At 41.9% G+C, this 18,040-nt stretch overlaps 1 protein-coding gene across 2 annotated transcripts in view; it reads right to left on the reverse strand.

Annotated features, from left to right (window-relative positions):
* Window positions 1–2,429: 2,429 nt before the first annotated feature.
* Window positions 2,430–18,040, reverse strand: part of Acox2 (acyl-CoA oxidase 2) — a 28,114-nt gene continuing 12,503 nt past the window's right edge. For both annotated transcript variants that reach the window (XM_047532498.1, XM_047532497.1), the window contains exons 11-14: window positions 17,482–17,587; window positions 13,044–13,261; window positions 6,314–6,446; window positions 2,430–2,804 (exon numbers count right to left, since the gene is read on the reverse strand). In XM_047532498.1, the coding sequence (XP_047388454.1) occupies window positions 2,742–2,804; window positions 6,314–6,446; window positions 13,044–13,261; window positions 17,482–17,587 (520 nt within the window). In that variant the 3' untranslated portion in view covers window positions 2,430–2,741. The remainder of the gene's footprint in view (window positions 2,805–6,313; window positions 6,447–13,043; window positions 13,262–17,481; window positions 17,588–18,040) is intronic.

An 18,040-nucleotide genomic window follows, 5' to 3' on the forward strand; every position in this document is an offset into this window, starting at 1 on the left:
ATTACAGTGCTAAAATGATTTCTGATAAAATGGTCCCTAACTTAACTAGAAGGCTAAAAATACAGGAATGAAAGAGTACTCATGATGCCTTTGAAAAAATCAAATATCATGTAGGGTGACCTAGTTTCCAAACCAATAAGCAGTATTATAATATTAAAGGAAAACTGTTCCAATCATTTAAAGGTACTTATTAAGTACTGCTTTTCACAGTTATGACAACTGTTTCTTTCTATGCATATAAATCAAGCAACCAAATATCTGTAGCCATGGAAATGTCTGACTAGAAATATTTATATTGGATTCTGAATACAAAATGTCCCTGTGGTAGAAATCTTCTTATGCCTGGTACAGTATAATTCCCAAGTGTACTGTCTACCAGGAAAAAGAAAAAAAAAAAAAAACAAAAAAAAAACCTAATAAAAAATGAAATAAGAAAATTAGATTTGTATTTATTGGTGGTTGTTATTACTTAAAGGAGAAAATCATATTCATTGTCTAAAGTATGCATTGTTTATGTCCTACTCTTTGATTTGAGAGGACTCAATGGAACCTTAGATTGTAGTTTTTAAGAACTCTGTTGTGTCATTAAAGCAGGGATGGATAGAATTTTGTCTGGATGTCTAAAAGATTGCATATTTGAATGGTGAACATGCAGTTTGACAAAGTTTCCAATGGGACTTATATTAAAGATTACAGATTGTTCTTCAGTTGTCATAGTGCTGAATATGACTCATTATTTCAATTTCGTCCTAAGCATGGGAACAAGAATGACTCTAGCTATTTTACTCTCATATATTGTGGTTACCCACAATTATATGTTATTATCAAAGCTAAGTTTATTTCTGAAGAGAAGAAATAAACTACTATAAATGAAGAAGAATCTGGAATAGTTGGGGAAATGTATGTAATTTTATTTCATTGTAGTCTTTTCTTTCTTTCTTTTTTTTTTAAGTACCGGAGATTGAGTCCAGGCCTCAGACATGCTCAAAACTACATTCCCATCCCATTTTATTTTATTTTGAAACAGGCTCCTGCTAAGTTGTCCAGGTTGGCCTTCAATTGGGATCCAGTTGCCTTTGCCTCCCAAGTAGCTGGGATTACAGGGATGCACCATGCCACCACCCTGGCCTACTTCTAGTCTTATTTTGCATTTGATTCTATTTCTTGAAAGTTACAGGAAGAATTATGTTAATTATAGTGAGACTTCCTGGTTTGCTAGAACACCTTATAAAAGGAAGGCATGTAACTTCTGCCCTGTTTTCTAAGGGAAGAGTAGAACTCAGACTCTGCCCTGGGGCAGGCAGGTCACTCTTTCTCCTCCTCTCTGTGAGACTATTCCAAGACTCTGTCTCTGAAAAGATAACAACATTTACTTCGTCCACTTTGCGCACGTCTTCCTGAAAATTTATTTTAAGATTTGATAAGTTACCCATAAGCAGAAACCTGTAATTACCCCATTTTCACCATCTTCAGACTAAGATTCCTAAATGTTTTTGATAGGTTGCTCTGGTTTTGGTAACTAGTTCAAGGCTACCATTTTAGAAAATTGGCTCTCATTTCAAGTTGGTTGATGGTTACAAAAAAAATAAAAATACAAATCCCCAACTGGTTAGTTGAACTCACTGAGATCAATACGTAGTAAAATGATTAGAATTGAAAATAGTGTGGAAATAGGAATAATACTAGTTGCTCCAAGTTTATGAAAGTGAAAGACTTACGAATTCTCTTCCCTAACCAACTTATTGGAGATAAGTTTACTTTGGATAAATTTTCTCAGGTTTACTAATTATTAATAACTAAATGATTGCTTATATGAGTAAATTGGGAAAAATTGCTGCAGAAATTTTTTTTTTTTCGATTTGTCAGTTGATATTTGAATGCTTTATCTAGTTGGGTAATTGGAAATGATATGGAAAAATGTACCTTGATTATATTGGGGTAATTTGAAATTATTATGTCTGTTTCTATGAAATTTTTATCATTTTCCCTTCAAAAGTGTTTTTTTGTTTTTGTTTTTTTCTGTGCTGGGAATTGAACCCAGGGCCTCTACAACTCATGTTAGGCAGGTACTTTACCATTGTGCTACATTCCCAGCCCCAGAGAGTTGATTTTTAAAAAGTTGATACTTAGATGTATTTTTAGGGCTCTGTATTTTATTTCAGTTACACCAAGCATAGGCACTTCTGGAGGATAGTGTGTTAGAATGTGTGTGTCCTTTTAAACCTGAGGACAAATACTAAATGTAGCTTAGTAGTAGAGTACTCACTTAACAGCTTAACATTTCATGACGTCTTGGGTTTGATCTCCAGCAACCCAAAAAAAGGAAAAGAGAGAGAGAGAGAAGTAGGAACTGATGAGTTTATTGGTTTTTGACTTTGCTATATCTAAAACAAAGTTATGGTGTTTAATCAAATAAATGCTACAGATAGTGGTCCTTATTTATTTATTTTTTCTTTTTTTTATTGTGGGAAATTTCAAACATCCAACGGTAGAGAGAGTAGTGTAATGAACACCTAAATACCTACCCAGTGACCAAATTTAACAGCTCTTCACTCCCCCTTTTCACAGACTGTTTTATAGAAGTAAATCACAAATAATATCTCACAGATGCTACTTCAGACAATGTCTAAAAGATGACTCTTACATATATGTATGTGTATATATGTATATCAATTTTAATTTTATATATATGCCATAGAAACATTGTGGTGCTGCTTGTTCCTTGATTACTGTTGGTTGTTTCACAGCTTGGATCTCCAACTTTGTAATAGTGGTCGGATATATTTCTCATAGGCAGGGTTCTCCTGTTTTTAGAAAAAAGTGCATTATTAAGACAATATTTCTGCCAGGATTAATGATTTTTAACTTTCAAATTAAATGTTTAGCTTCAGAAAAGTAACATTACATAAGATTCTTAATTTCTCCAATTATTTTTTAAATTCATTTTGTGTGAGCATATGGAGAAACATTTTTCCAAAGGGCACCCTTCCTTTCTTATGCAGCTTTTAAATTGTGGATGCAGGTGGCCGATTTAAAAAAAAAAAAAAAAAAAAAGGCTTATCTTTGCTTTTGGAATTTAATACAAATAAAAGGCTTGATTTTTTGAGGCTTTTTGAAATTGAACATGAACCACAAAATAAGGAACCAGAAAGCCAAATCTGGTAAGCAGTATTCTGTGTCAGAAAGGTTTTCCCATTGTTCTCTAATGCAAGTCTGAATTCTTTCCTTTAGAGTTCTAACCTCATCTTTTATAAAATTTACTTGTTTATTTACGCTAAAACCGGAAGTTCGAGGGTCTGCTTTTGTGTGTGTGTGTGCCAGGGGTTGAACCCAGGGCACATCTCCAGCCCCTTTTACTTATTTTGAGACAGAGTCTTGCTAAATCGCTTAGGGCCTCGCTAAATTGCTGAGGCTGGACTTGAACTTGCAAGCCTCCTGCCTCAGCGTCCCAAGCTGCTGGGATTACTGGCTATCGCACTCTGCTCCACTGTATTTTTAATACCTAGAAGTTTCTGGCACCATAGTGTAAACTCAATAGATACTTCTTGGATGTACAAATGAATGAATCAATAGATGTGTTTAACACATCTACATCTAGGGCAGATTAACACATCTAACTACTTCTAGGGCAGATTTTTACAGTGGAATGATCAGGGGATAATAGGATTCATGATTTGAAATTGTCCCCAGTGGTTCCTTCACTTCTTGCATCCATACGGAAATCTCTTAGATGTGAGTTCATGTAGGGAGGGGGAACTGTTTGCATTTTTCCTTGGAGAAACTGGCTTGAAATAGCATCCAGGTTGGGCAGAAAACCAAAAAGCAGATACCATGGCTAGAGTAAACCTAGAGAGAGCACATCGTGCTACCTAGGGAGAAAGCTTAACACAGTCTGCCCCACACAAAAAAGACTCTTCTCTGATTCTAAGATATTTAACTCAGCATAGCACTTTCGGTAGAAAAACCACTGAAATATATTCCCAGTTGTACTTTTTTTGTCGACATGGCATATTTTAATATAGCTGCTGTTTTTAATTTATTTAAAATACCTGTAATGTGCCTTTTTTTTTTTTAACCTCTGCAAATGAGGGAAAATATGTCTTTACTACATCTTCAAAATTACCTATATTAGGTTAGAAAAATACACTTTAAAAGTTGTGGTGGTTTCTATAGGAATCAGAAATGTATTGTAAAATCACGTGGCAGTATATTAGCAGTCAATTGATTGTTGTTCTGATTAGCTGGAAACAAGGTGATTTGTAACCTCATATTCCTAAACTGCTATGCATGAAAGAGCCATATTGCTGTACCTGTCACCTTTTTACAAGGTAATGCAAGGTAGGATGATGAGAGTCTGCTGCATTTGTTTGCAATGGGCTCCTTTGTCTGGGTAGGTCATAAAACCATGCTCATTTATCCCTTAAATGTGTCTACTCCATGGTAAATTCTGGAGTTAGGCAGGGGAAGGTTCCATCCTCACTCCCCATCAAGCAGATGAAGTGAATGGCATGAAGTGCATCAGCATTTTTCCAAATCTGTTGAACGCCTTGGATCAGTCATGCCTCATTTAGAAAAGCCTGCTCTCATGTGGTATCCAGATTAAAGTCTTTAAAGGTGAAAAACAAGAACGCCCCCTCCATTCTTCAGTGACCATGAGAAATCTGGAGAACTGGAATGTTTCCTGTGTTTTCAGTAAAACTGGTCTGAGCGCTGTAGGTCAGCATTTCCTGTCAGGTACACAGCAGGGCAGGTTCTTTGGAGCACCAAAGGGCATGTGTATATCTTTGGACCACAAGAACTGGGCTGGGCTAGGCAGACTGCTTTATTTTTATGCCAAGCTTTAAATGTTAGAAAGGAGAGATCGCTGTAAAAGAAACACTCCAGAAGTAGGCAGACTGTACTAAGCTAAGCAGTAAATATTTTCTTGTGGTAAATTGTTTATATTTCCTTGTTGATTTCAAAGATCGCCTTTCTGGTGATGGGGGTTGACCGAATGGATTGGCCATCTGACAGCTGTTCTGGGGTAACTGGTTGTGCTATAACTTGAGATAATCATGTTAAATTAAGCTATGAGGTATGACAGCACAAATTGTCAAGAGCAAGTCTAACACTGTGCCAAGTGTGAATGAAAGCCTGAGAACTGCCAATTTGATGAGCTGTTAAGACACCTTTTTTTCTGAAATTGGACTGAAGAGATAGAAAAGCAAAGTGTTACCATGTGAACAACATATTTGCATTATACATCTTTTTTTTTTTTTTTCTTTCTTAGTACTGGGGATCGAACCCAGAGGTGCTCTACCACTTAGCTACATCTTCAGCCCTGTTTTTTTTTTTTTTTTTTTTTTTTTAGTTTTGAGACAAGATCTTGCCAAGTTGCCCAGGCTGGCCTTGAACTTGCGGTCCTCTTTCCTTGGCTTCAGAGTTCTGGGGCTGGTATAATAGGAGTGTGCCATCATACCCGACTCTACATAATTAATCTTTAAATACCCAGGACTGCAAAAACAAAAGATCTGTGTATACCTATAGACTTTGTTTTGACCATCTGTCAGGTCTGCTGTTAAACATTGGTTTCCCACATTCTTAACTACAGGATTTATTTCCTAGTTCCATCTAATGTATCCATTGGTATTTGCAACTAATCTCAGCGAGGCTGAGCAGAGGCTGGGACCCTGACCTTAAATAGTTGGGATTTTATGAGTCTTTCCTCTCTTCCACCCATTAATGAGGTAGAGTTCTGGTGTTCTCTCCCAGGAGAGCTGGGGATCTTGTTGCCATAACCTTTGTAATTGTCATTTTTGTGACTCTGCTGACTACCATGGCATTGAAGCCACCTTCTATGCTTCTGAGATTGCCAAGAAGAGGCATCTCTAGCAGGCAGTCAGGTCTGAGTGAGACACCCCTCAAGCTTCCTGTCACCTCTGAATGCCCACTTTTATCTCCAGAACATCGAGAGTTAAAAAGACTGAATATAAGATGGTTAAATCACTGCTGTGATTTATCTTCTTGTTACTTAAAAGCCAGTTTGCCGTTGTGTATATATGCTCTTAGGTATGTCAAGCCATGATTTAGAGCTTGGGCCTCTCTCCTAATTCCCTTTACTAAGTCCTGAGCAATGCATTTGTTGATATACTTCCTGCCAGGCCACACCCCTACTCCTGGTGTCTTTTATGTATTCTCTAAAAATATTTTAAACAGACATTCTATATCAAGCGATTTCCAACCTAATGGAAATCAATTAAAATAGGAAAACAGGTGTATTTACTGCTTGTTCTCTGCTCTCTTACATAATTTATAATGTGTTCCACTCGACTACCTGAGTATTGCTTGGTGACTCCCGAGCCCACTGGAACAGACGTCCATAGACATTTCCATCATAACAGCCAAGTGCTGAATTTAAACACTGGTCGGTGAAGTCAAAGGCATCAGTTAACAAGATAGCATCCTTCCTGAGAGAGGAAACAAGACTGTGAGTATTTTGGATCGTTCTTATGAATCTAATTAATCTGGAGTGACAATTAACAACACCTAATTAGAGCTTGTATCAGAATTCACTTTTTGAACAATTCAGCTTTTTTTTTTTTTTTTTTTTTTCCCATCAGTTATACATGCGCAGTATGAAGAGTCAAAGAGTTCCTTAAGGCTTGTTATTTTAAAAGCAGCACATCCTGGTCTCTTTCTAAGAGGCAGTTTCAAGAAGCTGATATTTTGGTGTTTCACTGAATGTTTCTAAATACCTGGTTTGTATTACTAGCAACTTTAAAAATTTTTTAATTTGTTCTTTTTAGTTATATGTGACAGTAGAGTGTATTTTGACATATCCTACATACATGGAGTATGACTTCCCATTCTTGTGGCTGTACATGGTGTGGAGTTTCACTGGTCATGTATTCATATATGAACACAGGAAAGTGATGTCCCATTCATCCTACTATCTTTCCTATTCCCATCCCCGCTCCCTGCTAGCAACTTCTTGATGTTACATGTTGACTTCCCATTACAAAACACAAGGATTAACTTAGAGCATCCCTTCTCTTTATCCCTTCTTCCCCTGATCCCCATCACCCTTCTTCCCCTTGGCTTTCCTCCTAATAAAGTTGTGATTTTGGCGGGACCAAATTCAGTGTTGACATTCTGATGACTGTATGTCATCCAAGCATTTGAGGTAGCCAGATGCTGTCCTTAATCTCTCTTTGATGATTCCTCATTGTTAGGACCTCCCCACCCCCATCTATTTAAAGTCTCTTATGCCCCTCTTGATCTCACTTCCCTCCTTAGGTAGCTGAAATTCCATTTACCCTCTCAAAAATAGATTCATCAGTTTGTTTCTTTTTTTTTGCTTTGCCATACTAGTTTAGCAAAACCCATGCCTTGTTATCTCCAGCTTTCCACCAACTTCCTGCCAACACTTTTGTAGTTGTATAGGGCTAGGAAAAGCAGCCTAAGGATTCAAGGGTTCAAGTGTGCCTGGTTGCTATTTAGCAGTCATATTACATTGTTCTAGTTCTTTCTCTTTTACCTCTTTGGTGATTATTTCTTAATTATCTTCCATCCTCAAATCTACATTACTCTCCTCCCCATATTTCTTTCTTTCTTTCTTTTTTTTTTTTGGTTCCAGAGATTGAACCCAGGGACGCTTAACTACTGAGCCACATCTCCAGTCCCCCCTTTTTTTTAACAAAGAATCTGATTTTATTTTATTTATTTATATATGGTGTTGAGGATTGAACCCAGTGCCTGATGCGTGTGAGTCAAGAGCTGCACCACTGAGCCACAGTCCCAGCCCTTTAAAAAATTTTTTTGAGACAGGTTCTCACTAACTTGCTTAGGGCCTTGCTAAGTTGCTGAGACTGGCTTTGAATTTGTGATCCTCCTGCCTCAGCCTCCCAAGCTGCTGGGATTACAGGCACACACCACCGTGCCTGGCTTACCTCCCCATTTTTCTTGCAGGAATGACTTTGCATCCTCTTTCACTGATAAAGTGGAAGGAGTAAGATAATTTCCACAGTTCCCATCCCTTCATTTATACATAGTGCCCCCTGTCCTCATGCAGGTCACCTGTCTAGGTTCCCAGCTCTGACCAGTCAGTTCCTCCTGTCTACTAGCTGCCTTCTGCTCTTGCCTATTAGAGAATGATCCAGAAATTCTCTTGTTTTTCCCCTATAGTGTCAAAACTCCCCTCTCTGCTGGATCATTTCCTTTAATATACAGACATGCTGTCTTCTCTCTCATCTTAAAAACAAACTTTTTGCTTAGTTGCTCTATCTTAACTCCATTTGTTGTCTCCCTCTATGACAAAACTTGCAAGTATTTTGCTGTCGCTGTTGGCCATAACTCCAGTGTTCCAGAGAGAACTGGATTTGTTCATGTTCTCACCTCCACCACTGCACTGTCAAGGTCACCTCTTCCTGAGACTTAGTACGTGGACCTCTCCCCATGCTCTCACTTCCTGTGGTATCATCTCTCTCATGGCTTTAAATATCAGCCATATGCCAGTGACTTCCAAATTTATCCCTCCTGTGTCACATCTGTATTTGGATTTCAAATAGGCTTTTCAAACAGAACATGTCCAAAACCAAACTCCTAATCTTTTCCTGTCCATCCTGCCCAAACCTGGCTCTCCTGTAGGCCTCCTCAATTATAATAAACAGCCTTGATTCTTCAGTCTCACCCCACATCTATCTAATCTCTTAGTACATCCTGTTCTACTTTCAAAATATAAAACTTTGACCACTTCCCCCCACTCCAGTTCTCCCACTCAGGTCCAGGCCTTGATCATCTCTCACCTGGATTATTATGTTTGCTTTCCCAGCTGGTCTCCCCACTGCTTTCTATTCCCCCCACCCCAGGTGGGGATTGAACCCAGGGCCTCACATATGCTAAGCAAGGGATCAACGGCTAAGATAGCTCTCAGCCCCTGCTTTTCTTTTTTCTTTTTATTTTTTGGTACTGGGAATTGAACCCAGGGGTGCTTTACCACTGAGCCACATGCCCAGTCCTTTTTAAAAATTTTATTTAGAGACAGGGTCTTGCTGAGTTGCTTCAGCCCCTGCTTTTTATTCGTAATTCTTAGTATAGCAGCTGGAGCGATCCTTTAAAAACAGACATCGGATTATTTCCCATTGTGACTGTCCTATGCTCAAAGCCCTCCTACTGTCATACAGAGTAAAAGCACTGACCTCCAACATTTGTACCTGTCTATACCTGGAATCCCCCCCGCCCCCTCCACCATAGGGCAGCCAGATGGCACCCCCCCAGGTCTTTTCCTCAAACGTCACCTTCTCAGAGACCTCTCCCTCTCCCTCACTGCCCGTTCCTTATCCCCCTCCCCTGCTTTCCTTCCCTTCATAGCACTTATTAACACTTCACACCGTGTGCTTGACAACGTGTGCACGGCATGTCTGTCTCCTCTTTATAGGCACTGTGGCCCTTTTTCAATCTGAAATTTGAATTGCCTCTTTCCATTTTCTCTCCCTCTCTCCCTCTTTTTTTTTTTTTCCTAGACTTGCTTTTTTGAAGATGAATCATTTTCTCTTCCAGTCCTTAAATTAAGTTTTTATTCTACTATTTTTAAAAAAATTTCAAAGAGTTAGTTTTCCTCTTTTCTCTGAATATTACATTTTAAATAATTTCATTCTGATCCTTATTTCATAGTTGTGGTATCTCTTCTTAAGTCTTTGAGGATATTACTATGTTATTTTATTTTTAAAGTTTTCTACTCACTACAGATTCTCGGCGTCCTTTGAGTTGCCTTGTTCTTCTTTGTTTTGGTCTCCATCTTTTATGTTAGGGGCATATAGCGTGTCTGGTCATAGCTAAGAGTGGGGCATGAACTAGCCCAGTAGAGGTGTGTGTGTTGATTGTTAATGGGGCTCGCTATGGACTGTAGTGGGACCCTGGCCTCAGTCCTTAGCTTCTTTTCCCTGGGATGATCAGATTCTCCAGAGAAGGATCGCCTTGCCATTTTCCTGCAGGATACTGGCCTGACTGTCAGTCTTCCAAGACCCAGCAGTTAATGAGCACTGGGGGAGGGAAGTGTTAGTATGTGGCCTGTGAAACCCCTGCTTTCTGCAGGGTAGCCTCATCCTCTACTGTGCCTGATGTCCCCATTCCCCTTGGCCCCATCAAGCAGGGGCAAGGCAAGTCACAGGGAGGAGGGGAAGTGAGGTTTCAGTTCCCTCTGAACTGAACTTCCAACCCCTCCTGTCAGTCCCACTCTCATCCCCGTTGCCTGAGGTGCACAGTGCCTCTCCTCCTTGGGATTCTCTGCTGTGACTTGTCTGCCAAGTCACTGTATGTCCGTCTACCCAACTTTCATTTTTCCTCTCCTGTTCTCTTTGTAGGCTGATGCCTTTAACAATTTTCTAATTCTCTTGCTGTTGTTTAAAGAGTGCTTGCCTAGCATGTGCAAGGCCTTGGGCTCAATTGCTAGTGCCAAGTTAAAACAAAACAAAACACTGTTGAAAATATATCTGAAATAATTATGCCTGAGGTAGGAAACTTTCCCTAATCTTGGGAATTCAGTGGCAGAAACCATTAAGAGCATAATTAAGTACAGCACAATTCAAGCCCAGATGTGTCTTTAGGAAGGAACAAAATGAAATGCATTTGTTCAGTCTGCCATCCTTACCTGAGATTTACCCCAGTCTGCCATCTTTACCCCAGCTGAGATTTTACTAACACGTTTTTAAACAACTAAAACCCTTTGGGTCTATTCACTAACATGACACAGAGAGCTGGTTTTTGGTGTCATTCAGAATAGTGTGCTGCCTTTCATTTGTCATCTCAGAAGTCTGAGGGAGATAATGACTAATCAAGGCAGGGAACTGTGACACCAGAACCGTTAAAAGCACGGACTCTGTTACATACCTAATTACCCTGCAGTATAAGGTTACTTAGGAACCATAATGTAAGTAAATCAATTTGTGGGTTTGATGCTTGCGTGAGTTGGCAGCTTGCGTCAGGGCTGTCTTGTCTTGAATTGTAAGTCTCTGGAGCCAAGGCAAGCACTTAGAAATGCTGTTCGCAGATAAAAACAAAAGTCAAAACCCCCCATGCTTGTAAGGAGTTAAGGTGATCTTTCATATTTTATCATCAGCACCAAGCGGGGCCAGAACATTATTTTCCTCATGTACTTTTAAAGTGCCAAGTGTTTCAGAGACACATTTGGGCTTGAATTGTGCTATACTTAATATGCTCTTATTGTGGCTTCCCTAGATTAGGGAAAGTTTAATATCTGGGTCATCATTGTGTCATAAATATATAGATCTCTATATATCTATCAATCAATCATCTATCATTTATCTATTTTTTTTTTTTTTTTGGTACCAGGGATTGAACCCAGGGGTGCTTAACCACTGAGCCACATTGTATATTATTTAGAGACAGAAGGGTCTCTGAGTTGCTGAGGCCGGCTCTGAACTCTCAATTCTCCTGTCCAGCCTCCTGAGCCACTGGGATTACAGGCATGTGCTCCCATGCCTGGCAGTCAGATATATTTTTGAGAGTTTATTTTTATCATTTGGCACTAAGGATTGAATCCAGGGCCTCATGCATGCTAGGCAGGCACTCTACCACTGAGCCCCATGTAAATCCCAAGTTCATAATCTTACTGTATGTACATGTATGTGTGTATGTATATGTTCTATTTATTTATTTATTTTGGCTTTATTCCTAACAGTATAAAATAACCTCACAGTGTAAGAATTTTTTAAATCATTAAATATTTTTCATGGACCCAGTTTGTTTTTTTTTTTTCAGTACTGAACCCAGGGGCTCTCATTGAGCTATATCCCTAACCCTTTTTGACAATTTGTGGTGATTTAAACATTCACTAGTTACCAGCTAGCTAAGTACTTAAGTTTAGTCATACATAGCGTGTAAAATATTATATATTGTTAGAAATAAAAAGAGTTTTGTTTATTTCCTTTACCTCTGTCATGGAAATTTTATTTTACAAAAATTTTAAATTTGTAAAATTTTCTTAGTGTTGCTGGTAACGAGAACTATCAGAGGATGTAGGGGTTTAAAGGCCAATGTACAAAAGGTATCATGTTTTCTGCCCAGTGAGGGCTCACAAAGGGCATATTCTCAAGTGATCCCATTAAAAAAAAAAATCTTATTGACAGTGGTAAATAATTTGTATTGTTTTAATTTGTTTCTTCTAGAATCCTGGTCAGGTTGGTCTTTGGTTTTGATATGTTTTTAAAGCAATTATTTTAGATTATGTGAAATGACCGGATGAAATCATTGGATTAGTATTTCATGACTCCAGATTGCATGAGGCCTACATATAAAAAACTATTTGTATTATTGTTTTATAAATCAATATATGAATTACTTGAGTTTAAAAAAAAAATTCATCTTGGCACCAAGGCAGTAAGGTTAAGTTTAGTCAACTTGGTAAGAATTTGCCCATGCACATTCAACAAAGGAATATGCCTGAAATAGTACCTCAACCTTCACCCACAGGTTAAGGGTTCATGCTCAGGCGTCAGAGAGGCCTGAGATTGTACCAGATCTTCTCTGGCTAATTATGTGACGTTGAGCAGTTTAACTCCCATAAGCCTGAATTTCCTCCGCTGTAAAATTCAGAGATTAAGTTCATTTCAAAGGACTCTGAGGATTAGCTGAGATGATGTATATAAAAGCTTTTGGTACAGTGCCTGGCACATAAGTACCCTTTAAATGTTAGGTATGATTCAGACTATTACTATTAACAGATTCACATGTGGCATGCTTTATTTTATTCATATGCCTTTGACACTGTTCCTGCTTCCTTGACAATGTTGAAGAGGTCAGTTGAGGTAGCTAACTTATTTTTAAGCATTTTTATTTCTAATTATTCTCCACTTATTTCTTTCATGAAGCCTTAATGCTTTATGTTGGTGTCATAATGCTGGGGTGCCAACCTCCACCAGGCCCTTGCCGTTTTTTCCAGACAAAACCCAGTTAGCAAAATCTTGGAGTCTGAGGTGACCTGTGAACTAGAGTGTAGGGCTTTTCTCCAAAGGCTGATGTCATGGTTTGAGGACCCTGCCACTTACCTGATCAGGAGGAGCAGGTCCAGGTAAGCTTTTCTTGCCATGTCTACTTGGGCCCCAGACAGAAAGCCATCGTGGAGAAAGTCACCTGAGTTTGTCAAGATACTGTGTAAAGCAAAGAGGTCACAGAGGCGTTGGAGCACTTGCTGAATCGCTGGTTCCTTGTCTAGTTTCTCCAGAGCTTCTGTAAAGCTCTTCACAGTGAAATAGTAGCAGTGTGCCTACAAAGACAAAGATGTACCAGACACTGATTGATGATTTCCAACTCCAGAAGTCACCCTGGATACTTGGCAAGACAAGACGAGTACACTGCCACAGCTGTATGTTTGCCAGTGGGCTGACAGCAGCCCCGCTCCCCGCCAGCTGACTCAGGGTCTCACTGAGCCTTTTTGGTGCTGTGTGTATCTGTACATGTACACACGTGTGTGTCAGGGGCTGGTGGGCTCAGAAACTTGGCCTTTGGTATCCCCATTTTGCTTGGAGCAGCTTCAAGTAGAGTTGACAGTAGAGAGAGTGTACAGGTGTGCTGGTGGCTGGCTGCGGGGACTCGGAGGGTGGCACACAGGTGGAAAAGTGAGGGTCCAAGATGTATAGGAAGCGTGTCCTAGCCGGAGCGTAAGCTCCTGGAGCTGGGCAGTGCTGTCATCAACCCACAGGCGATGGTCTTGCTCTCAGTTGTTAAGATCATCATTTGGTACTAGCTGGTAGTGACCACTGCCGTCAACCTAGTGAGAGCCCCCTCTGCCAGATGGACTCCTTCCCTTGGACCCCTTTCTCCCCACAGCCCAGCAACTAAAGGATTAATGCCTGACTCAGCAGGAATCTTTAGGACTCCTTTTCTTCTGCCCTATTGGTCATTAAATATTTTGAATATTCCCCCTCTCTCCAAGGCAAGGGGGCACATAATTATCTCATCAGGCATGAGGAAGAGGGGACAAACAGTGCTTCTCAAATTCGTATGTGCTTGCAGAGCACCTGGACGTCTTGTCAGAACACAGATTCCAGCCGGCTGCAGTGGTGCGCACCTGTAATCCCAGAGGCTCAGGAAGAGGCAAGTTCAAAGCCAGCCTCAGCAACTTATTGAGACCCTAAGCCACTTAGTGAGACCCTGTCTCTAAATAAAAAATCAAAAGGACTGGGGATGGGGCTTAGTGGTTCAGCACCCCTGGGTTCAATCCCTGGCACAAAAAAAATAAAAAATTAAAAAATGCAGAGTTCAAGGTAGGGCCTGAGACTGCATCTCTAACCAGCTCTCTTGTGATTCCTATGCTGCCTTTAGTAAGTTGAAGTAGCAAGGTTTAAAGTGTCTGGGGGTTCACAAGGGTTCCCCCTGGGGATGAGGGTTAGGGGCAAGGCCATTAGAGGCAAGGAGAACTTTATGTGCAAAGGCTATACTTTCAGGAAGCTGAAGGTAATTTTCCTGAGGCTGAAGCACTGGCATTTAATGAGGCAATGATGGGCACTTTGTAAGTTTGGGTGGACCTGCACCTGGGCCCACATCAGTGAGGAGCTGTGGTCAGGGTTTTATTCTGTAGGGGTCAGGGAGTCACCAGAGTTTTCAGCAGGGCAATGAGTGGTCAGATTTCCCATTTGGAAAGAACCTGCCTTCCTCACACAGGTGCTGACAACTCCTCTTAGCCAAACAGCCCCCACCTCACCACCAGGCTGGGTTTGCAGCATTTGGAGCTGGAAGACATCAGGTGGGCACCGCTGCCCTGCTGGCCCTACAGCCTTGGGTACTCAATCTGCGTCTAGATTGACGACACTGGAAACTTTGTCACTGAAGCCCCGCTTTCCCACACCTGCAGATCCTCAAGGCTCTGCTTGAGGAGTAGAGTGACAGTGAGCTGCCTCAGGGCCTGTCTTGGAAAGCAGGATGAAGATCAGAAAGAGAAGGCGGCCTTTAGGCCATAGGGAAAAAGTACGTCCTCATCGCTGGGTATCTCTTAAATTTTACCTGTGTTAGCTCAATTTTCATGATAATCCTGCAGAGTAGGTACTGTTATTAGCTGTGTTTTGCATGAAGAGACAGGCTCTGAGAGACTTAAATCCTTTGCCCAACGTCATATGGCTGGTAAGTGGTGGCAACAAGAGCCAAACCAGGGCTGTACTTGTAACTGCTCCCTGTGCTGCCAAAGCCACCAGGGACCGAGGCTGGGTTATACCAAGCACCAGCATTTGCTCCAGGGGTCCTGGGAACTGACATCTCTCTTGGACAGAGTCTGACCTCAGAGGACCAAAGCCTGTCAGAGCACCCTTGTTTTACAGACCAGAAAGGTAAATCCCAGAGAGGGAGGGAGTGCTTGAGGTCACATGGCATGTCAAACACAGGGCTGGGAGACCAGAACTTAGCTCATGGTTTTTCCTTGTCTACCCCCTGACAATTTTGTCCCTTCCCCCAGGTTGTAGTCATTTTCTGCCTGCACATTTCTGGCTTCCAGATGGGGCCTGGTTGGGTGCTTAAGGTAAAGTAGTGGACCCCACAAAGCACAGGAAGGACAGAACCGCCTTCCCAGCTTGGGACTCAGCTTGGCCACCATCTCCCCAGGAAGCCTTTTGGACTCACTCTTCTCTCCCAGGCTGGCTGAGCTTCCCACCTTAGTGCCCTGGAGCTTGAGGAGCCCTGAGGACACAGCTTGCCTCTGGTGTGTGGAAAAGGAAGCCTTTTTTTTTTTTTAATTTTTTAGATGTAGATGGACACATTGCCTTTATTTTATTTATTTATTTTTATGTGGTGCTGAGGGTCAAACCTAGTGCCTCACGCATGCTAGGCAAGCGCTCTGCCACTGAGCCACAACCCCAGCCCAAAGGAAGCCATCTTGATTCAGCCATTTCCTATTTCTGGGACTTCACTCCTCTGAGTTCTCTTTTGTCACCCGTGGAGGGGAGATTTTGTCTCCAGCACAGGCTCATTCATGCTAAATGAAGGAACCCTGGCGAGCAGTGTCCGGCCTGTTTGAAGGCAGGGCTTAGGTTTGGAAAATGAACAAATGAATAATGGGTGACTGTGGTTCCTTTTTTGGTCATCCTATGAGTGTGCAGCCTAGACTCGCCCTCCGTGTTGACAGGGCATTTAGCACCGCAGGGAGTGCCCCTGTGGCGGACTGACTGGAGCTGAGGGCTGCGGCTGCTGCCAGCGCCCACAAGTGTGGTGGAGGTGTTGGGTCACCAGGTGTTGGGCCATTAGGTGGCACTCATGCACAGCCTGCCCGACTAGTCCTGCCTGACCAGTCCTGCCCAACCAGGGCTTCTGCAGACCTTCAGGGCTCTCCTATTCTTTGGTCACCATTTTTGAGGGCCTGAAGCCTGATGATCTGAGTGGTCACTTTCGTTTTCAGTTGTTGGCATGGCCAGAGTTCCAGTGACCTAAGCTCAAGAGGCATTCTTATCTCTTTCCCACCCTGTGACTCTTGAGGCCTGTTCCTTCCTTCTACCCGCTTAATGTCCCTGCATTTCCCCACTTGTCTCCATGGCCTCTGCCAAGTTCATCGTGGGGGCTGGTCCAGACTGCAGCAGTCTGACTGACTTCTGATTGACTTCCAGCCTCCAGTCTCTTCTCCCCCTGCAGCTTGCACCATCCTTCTAGAATGAAACTCTGATCACTTCATTTCCCCGGATGCAAACTCAGCCGTGGCTTCCCATTGCAATGGAAACAAAACCCAGGCTTCTCACACTGCAAAAGGCTTTATCTCTCTCCTCCCTTTCCTCCCTGCCTCCCCTCCCCTCTGTGTTTTAGTCTTCCTCCTTTAGCTCCTCCTTGGGAAGATTTGCATTTCCTCCCCAGCACCAGGACTTTTCTAGTCTCTTCTTGTACCTGCCGCTCCCTTTGCTTGGAAACCTTTCTCAGCAAAGCTGCTACCCTATCCTTCAACCAGCTAATTTCAGCTTATCCTTGAAGCCTCAGCCTGTGTGCCACTCTTTCTGGGAAGCCTCATGGTGAGTAGAGATGCACCTGCCCCAGAATCCCATAGCAGCCTGTATTTCCCCATCCGGGACTTTCATGATAGGTATGGGCAGAAGCTTCCCTGTTAGAGCACCCAGCCCAATGCTCTGCAGAGTGGGTGCTCAAATATTTGCCGACTGACTGTGAATTATGCACAAACACAAAACAGTGGAAATTGAATCAGACATCCAAGGATTGCCTATGGGGCTAAGGGGAAGCTTGACCTGCTTTTCTATCTGGGAGGAAATATTTGAACAACCTGAAGCAAATCCAATAACACTGCCTCATTACCTTTCCCCCTAAGAGCTGCCAGCAAGATTGCTTTGGAGTTAAGTCCTTTAATTAAAATACCCTGGACTAAAGCCTTAGAAATGAAATGAGGGCAGCCACTGCGGAGCAGGCTTGGGGAATAATGGCACAGCCTGGGTTTTCCCAGCAGGGTAGCCAGCTTGGAAAGACAAGTGGGTCCCTTGCAGCTTCAGCTGATAGGCAGCTCACCTTAGCAGCCTGGACTTGTATGACAGCAGTCTGGTTCCAAGCCTCCTGCTGGTCAGCCCCAGATTGCGTGAGGGTCTGTAGATGATGCACTGCGTCCCCTGTGAGCCTGAAAATGGAAAAAGGGTCAACTTCCTGACTGAGTGGGAAAGAAAACTGGTGGGCTACGGGGGCCCTCAGAAATAAAAATTCAGTTTATGACTACTCATGTGTCAAAGTTAAATGCTTGGTCAACATTCTCTAAAGTCATGCATTTCCCATTTACAGTGGGGAAAGACTGAGTGTCAAAGAGGTTAACTAAATTGTCCAGGGTAACACAGCTAGTAAGTAAGGAGTAGAGTCAGAATTTAGATTTGTTTGTTTGTTTGTTTTTTTTTTGGTACCAGGGATTGAACCCAGGAGACTTAACTGAGCCACATCCCCAGCCCTTATGTAGAGACAGGGTCTCGCTGAGTTGCTAAGGGCCTTGCTAAGTTGCTGAGGTAGCTTTGAACTCACGATCCTCCTGCCTTAGCCTTCTGAGCCACTGGGATTACCCCTCCATACCCCGCTTGGATTTGTT

The sequence above is a fragment of the Sciurus carolinensis genome, chromosome 17 (assembly GCF_902686445.1).
Source record: "Sciurus carolinensis chromosome 17, mSciCar1.2, whole genome shotgun sequence".
Taxonomy (NCBI): Eukaryota; Metazoa; Chordata; class Mammalia; order Rodentia; family Sciuridae; genus Sciurus; species Sciurus carolinensis.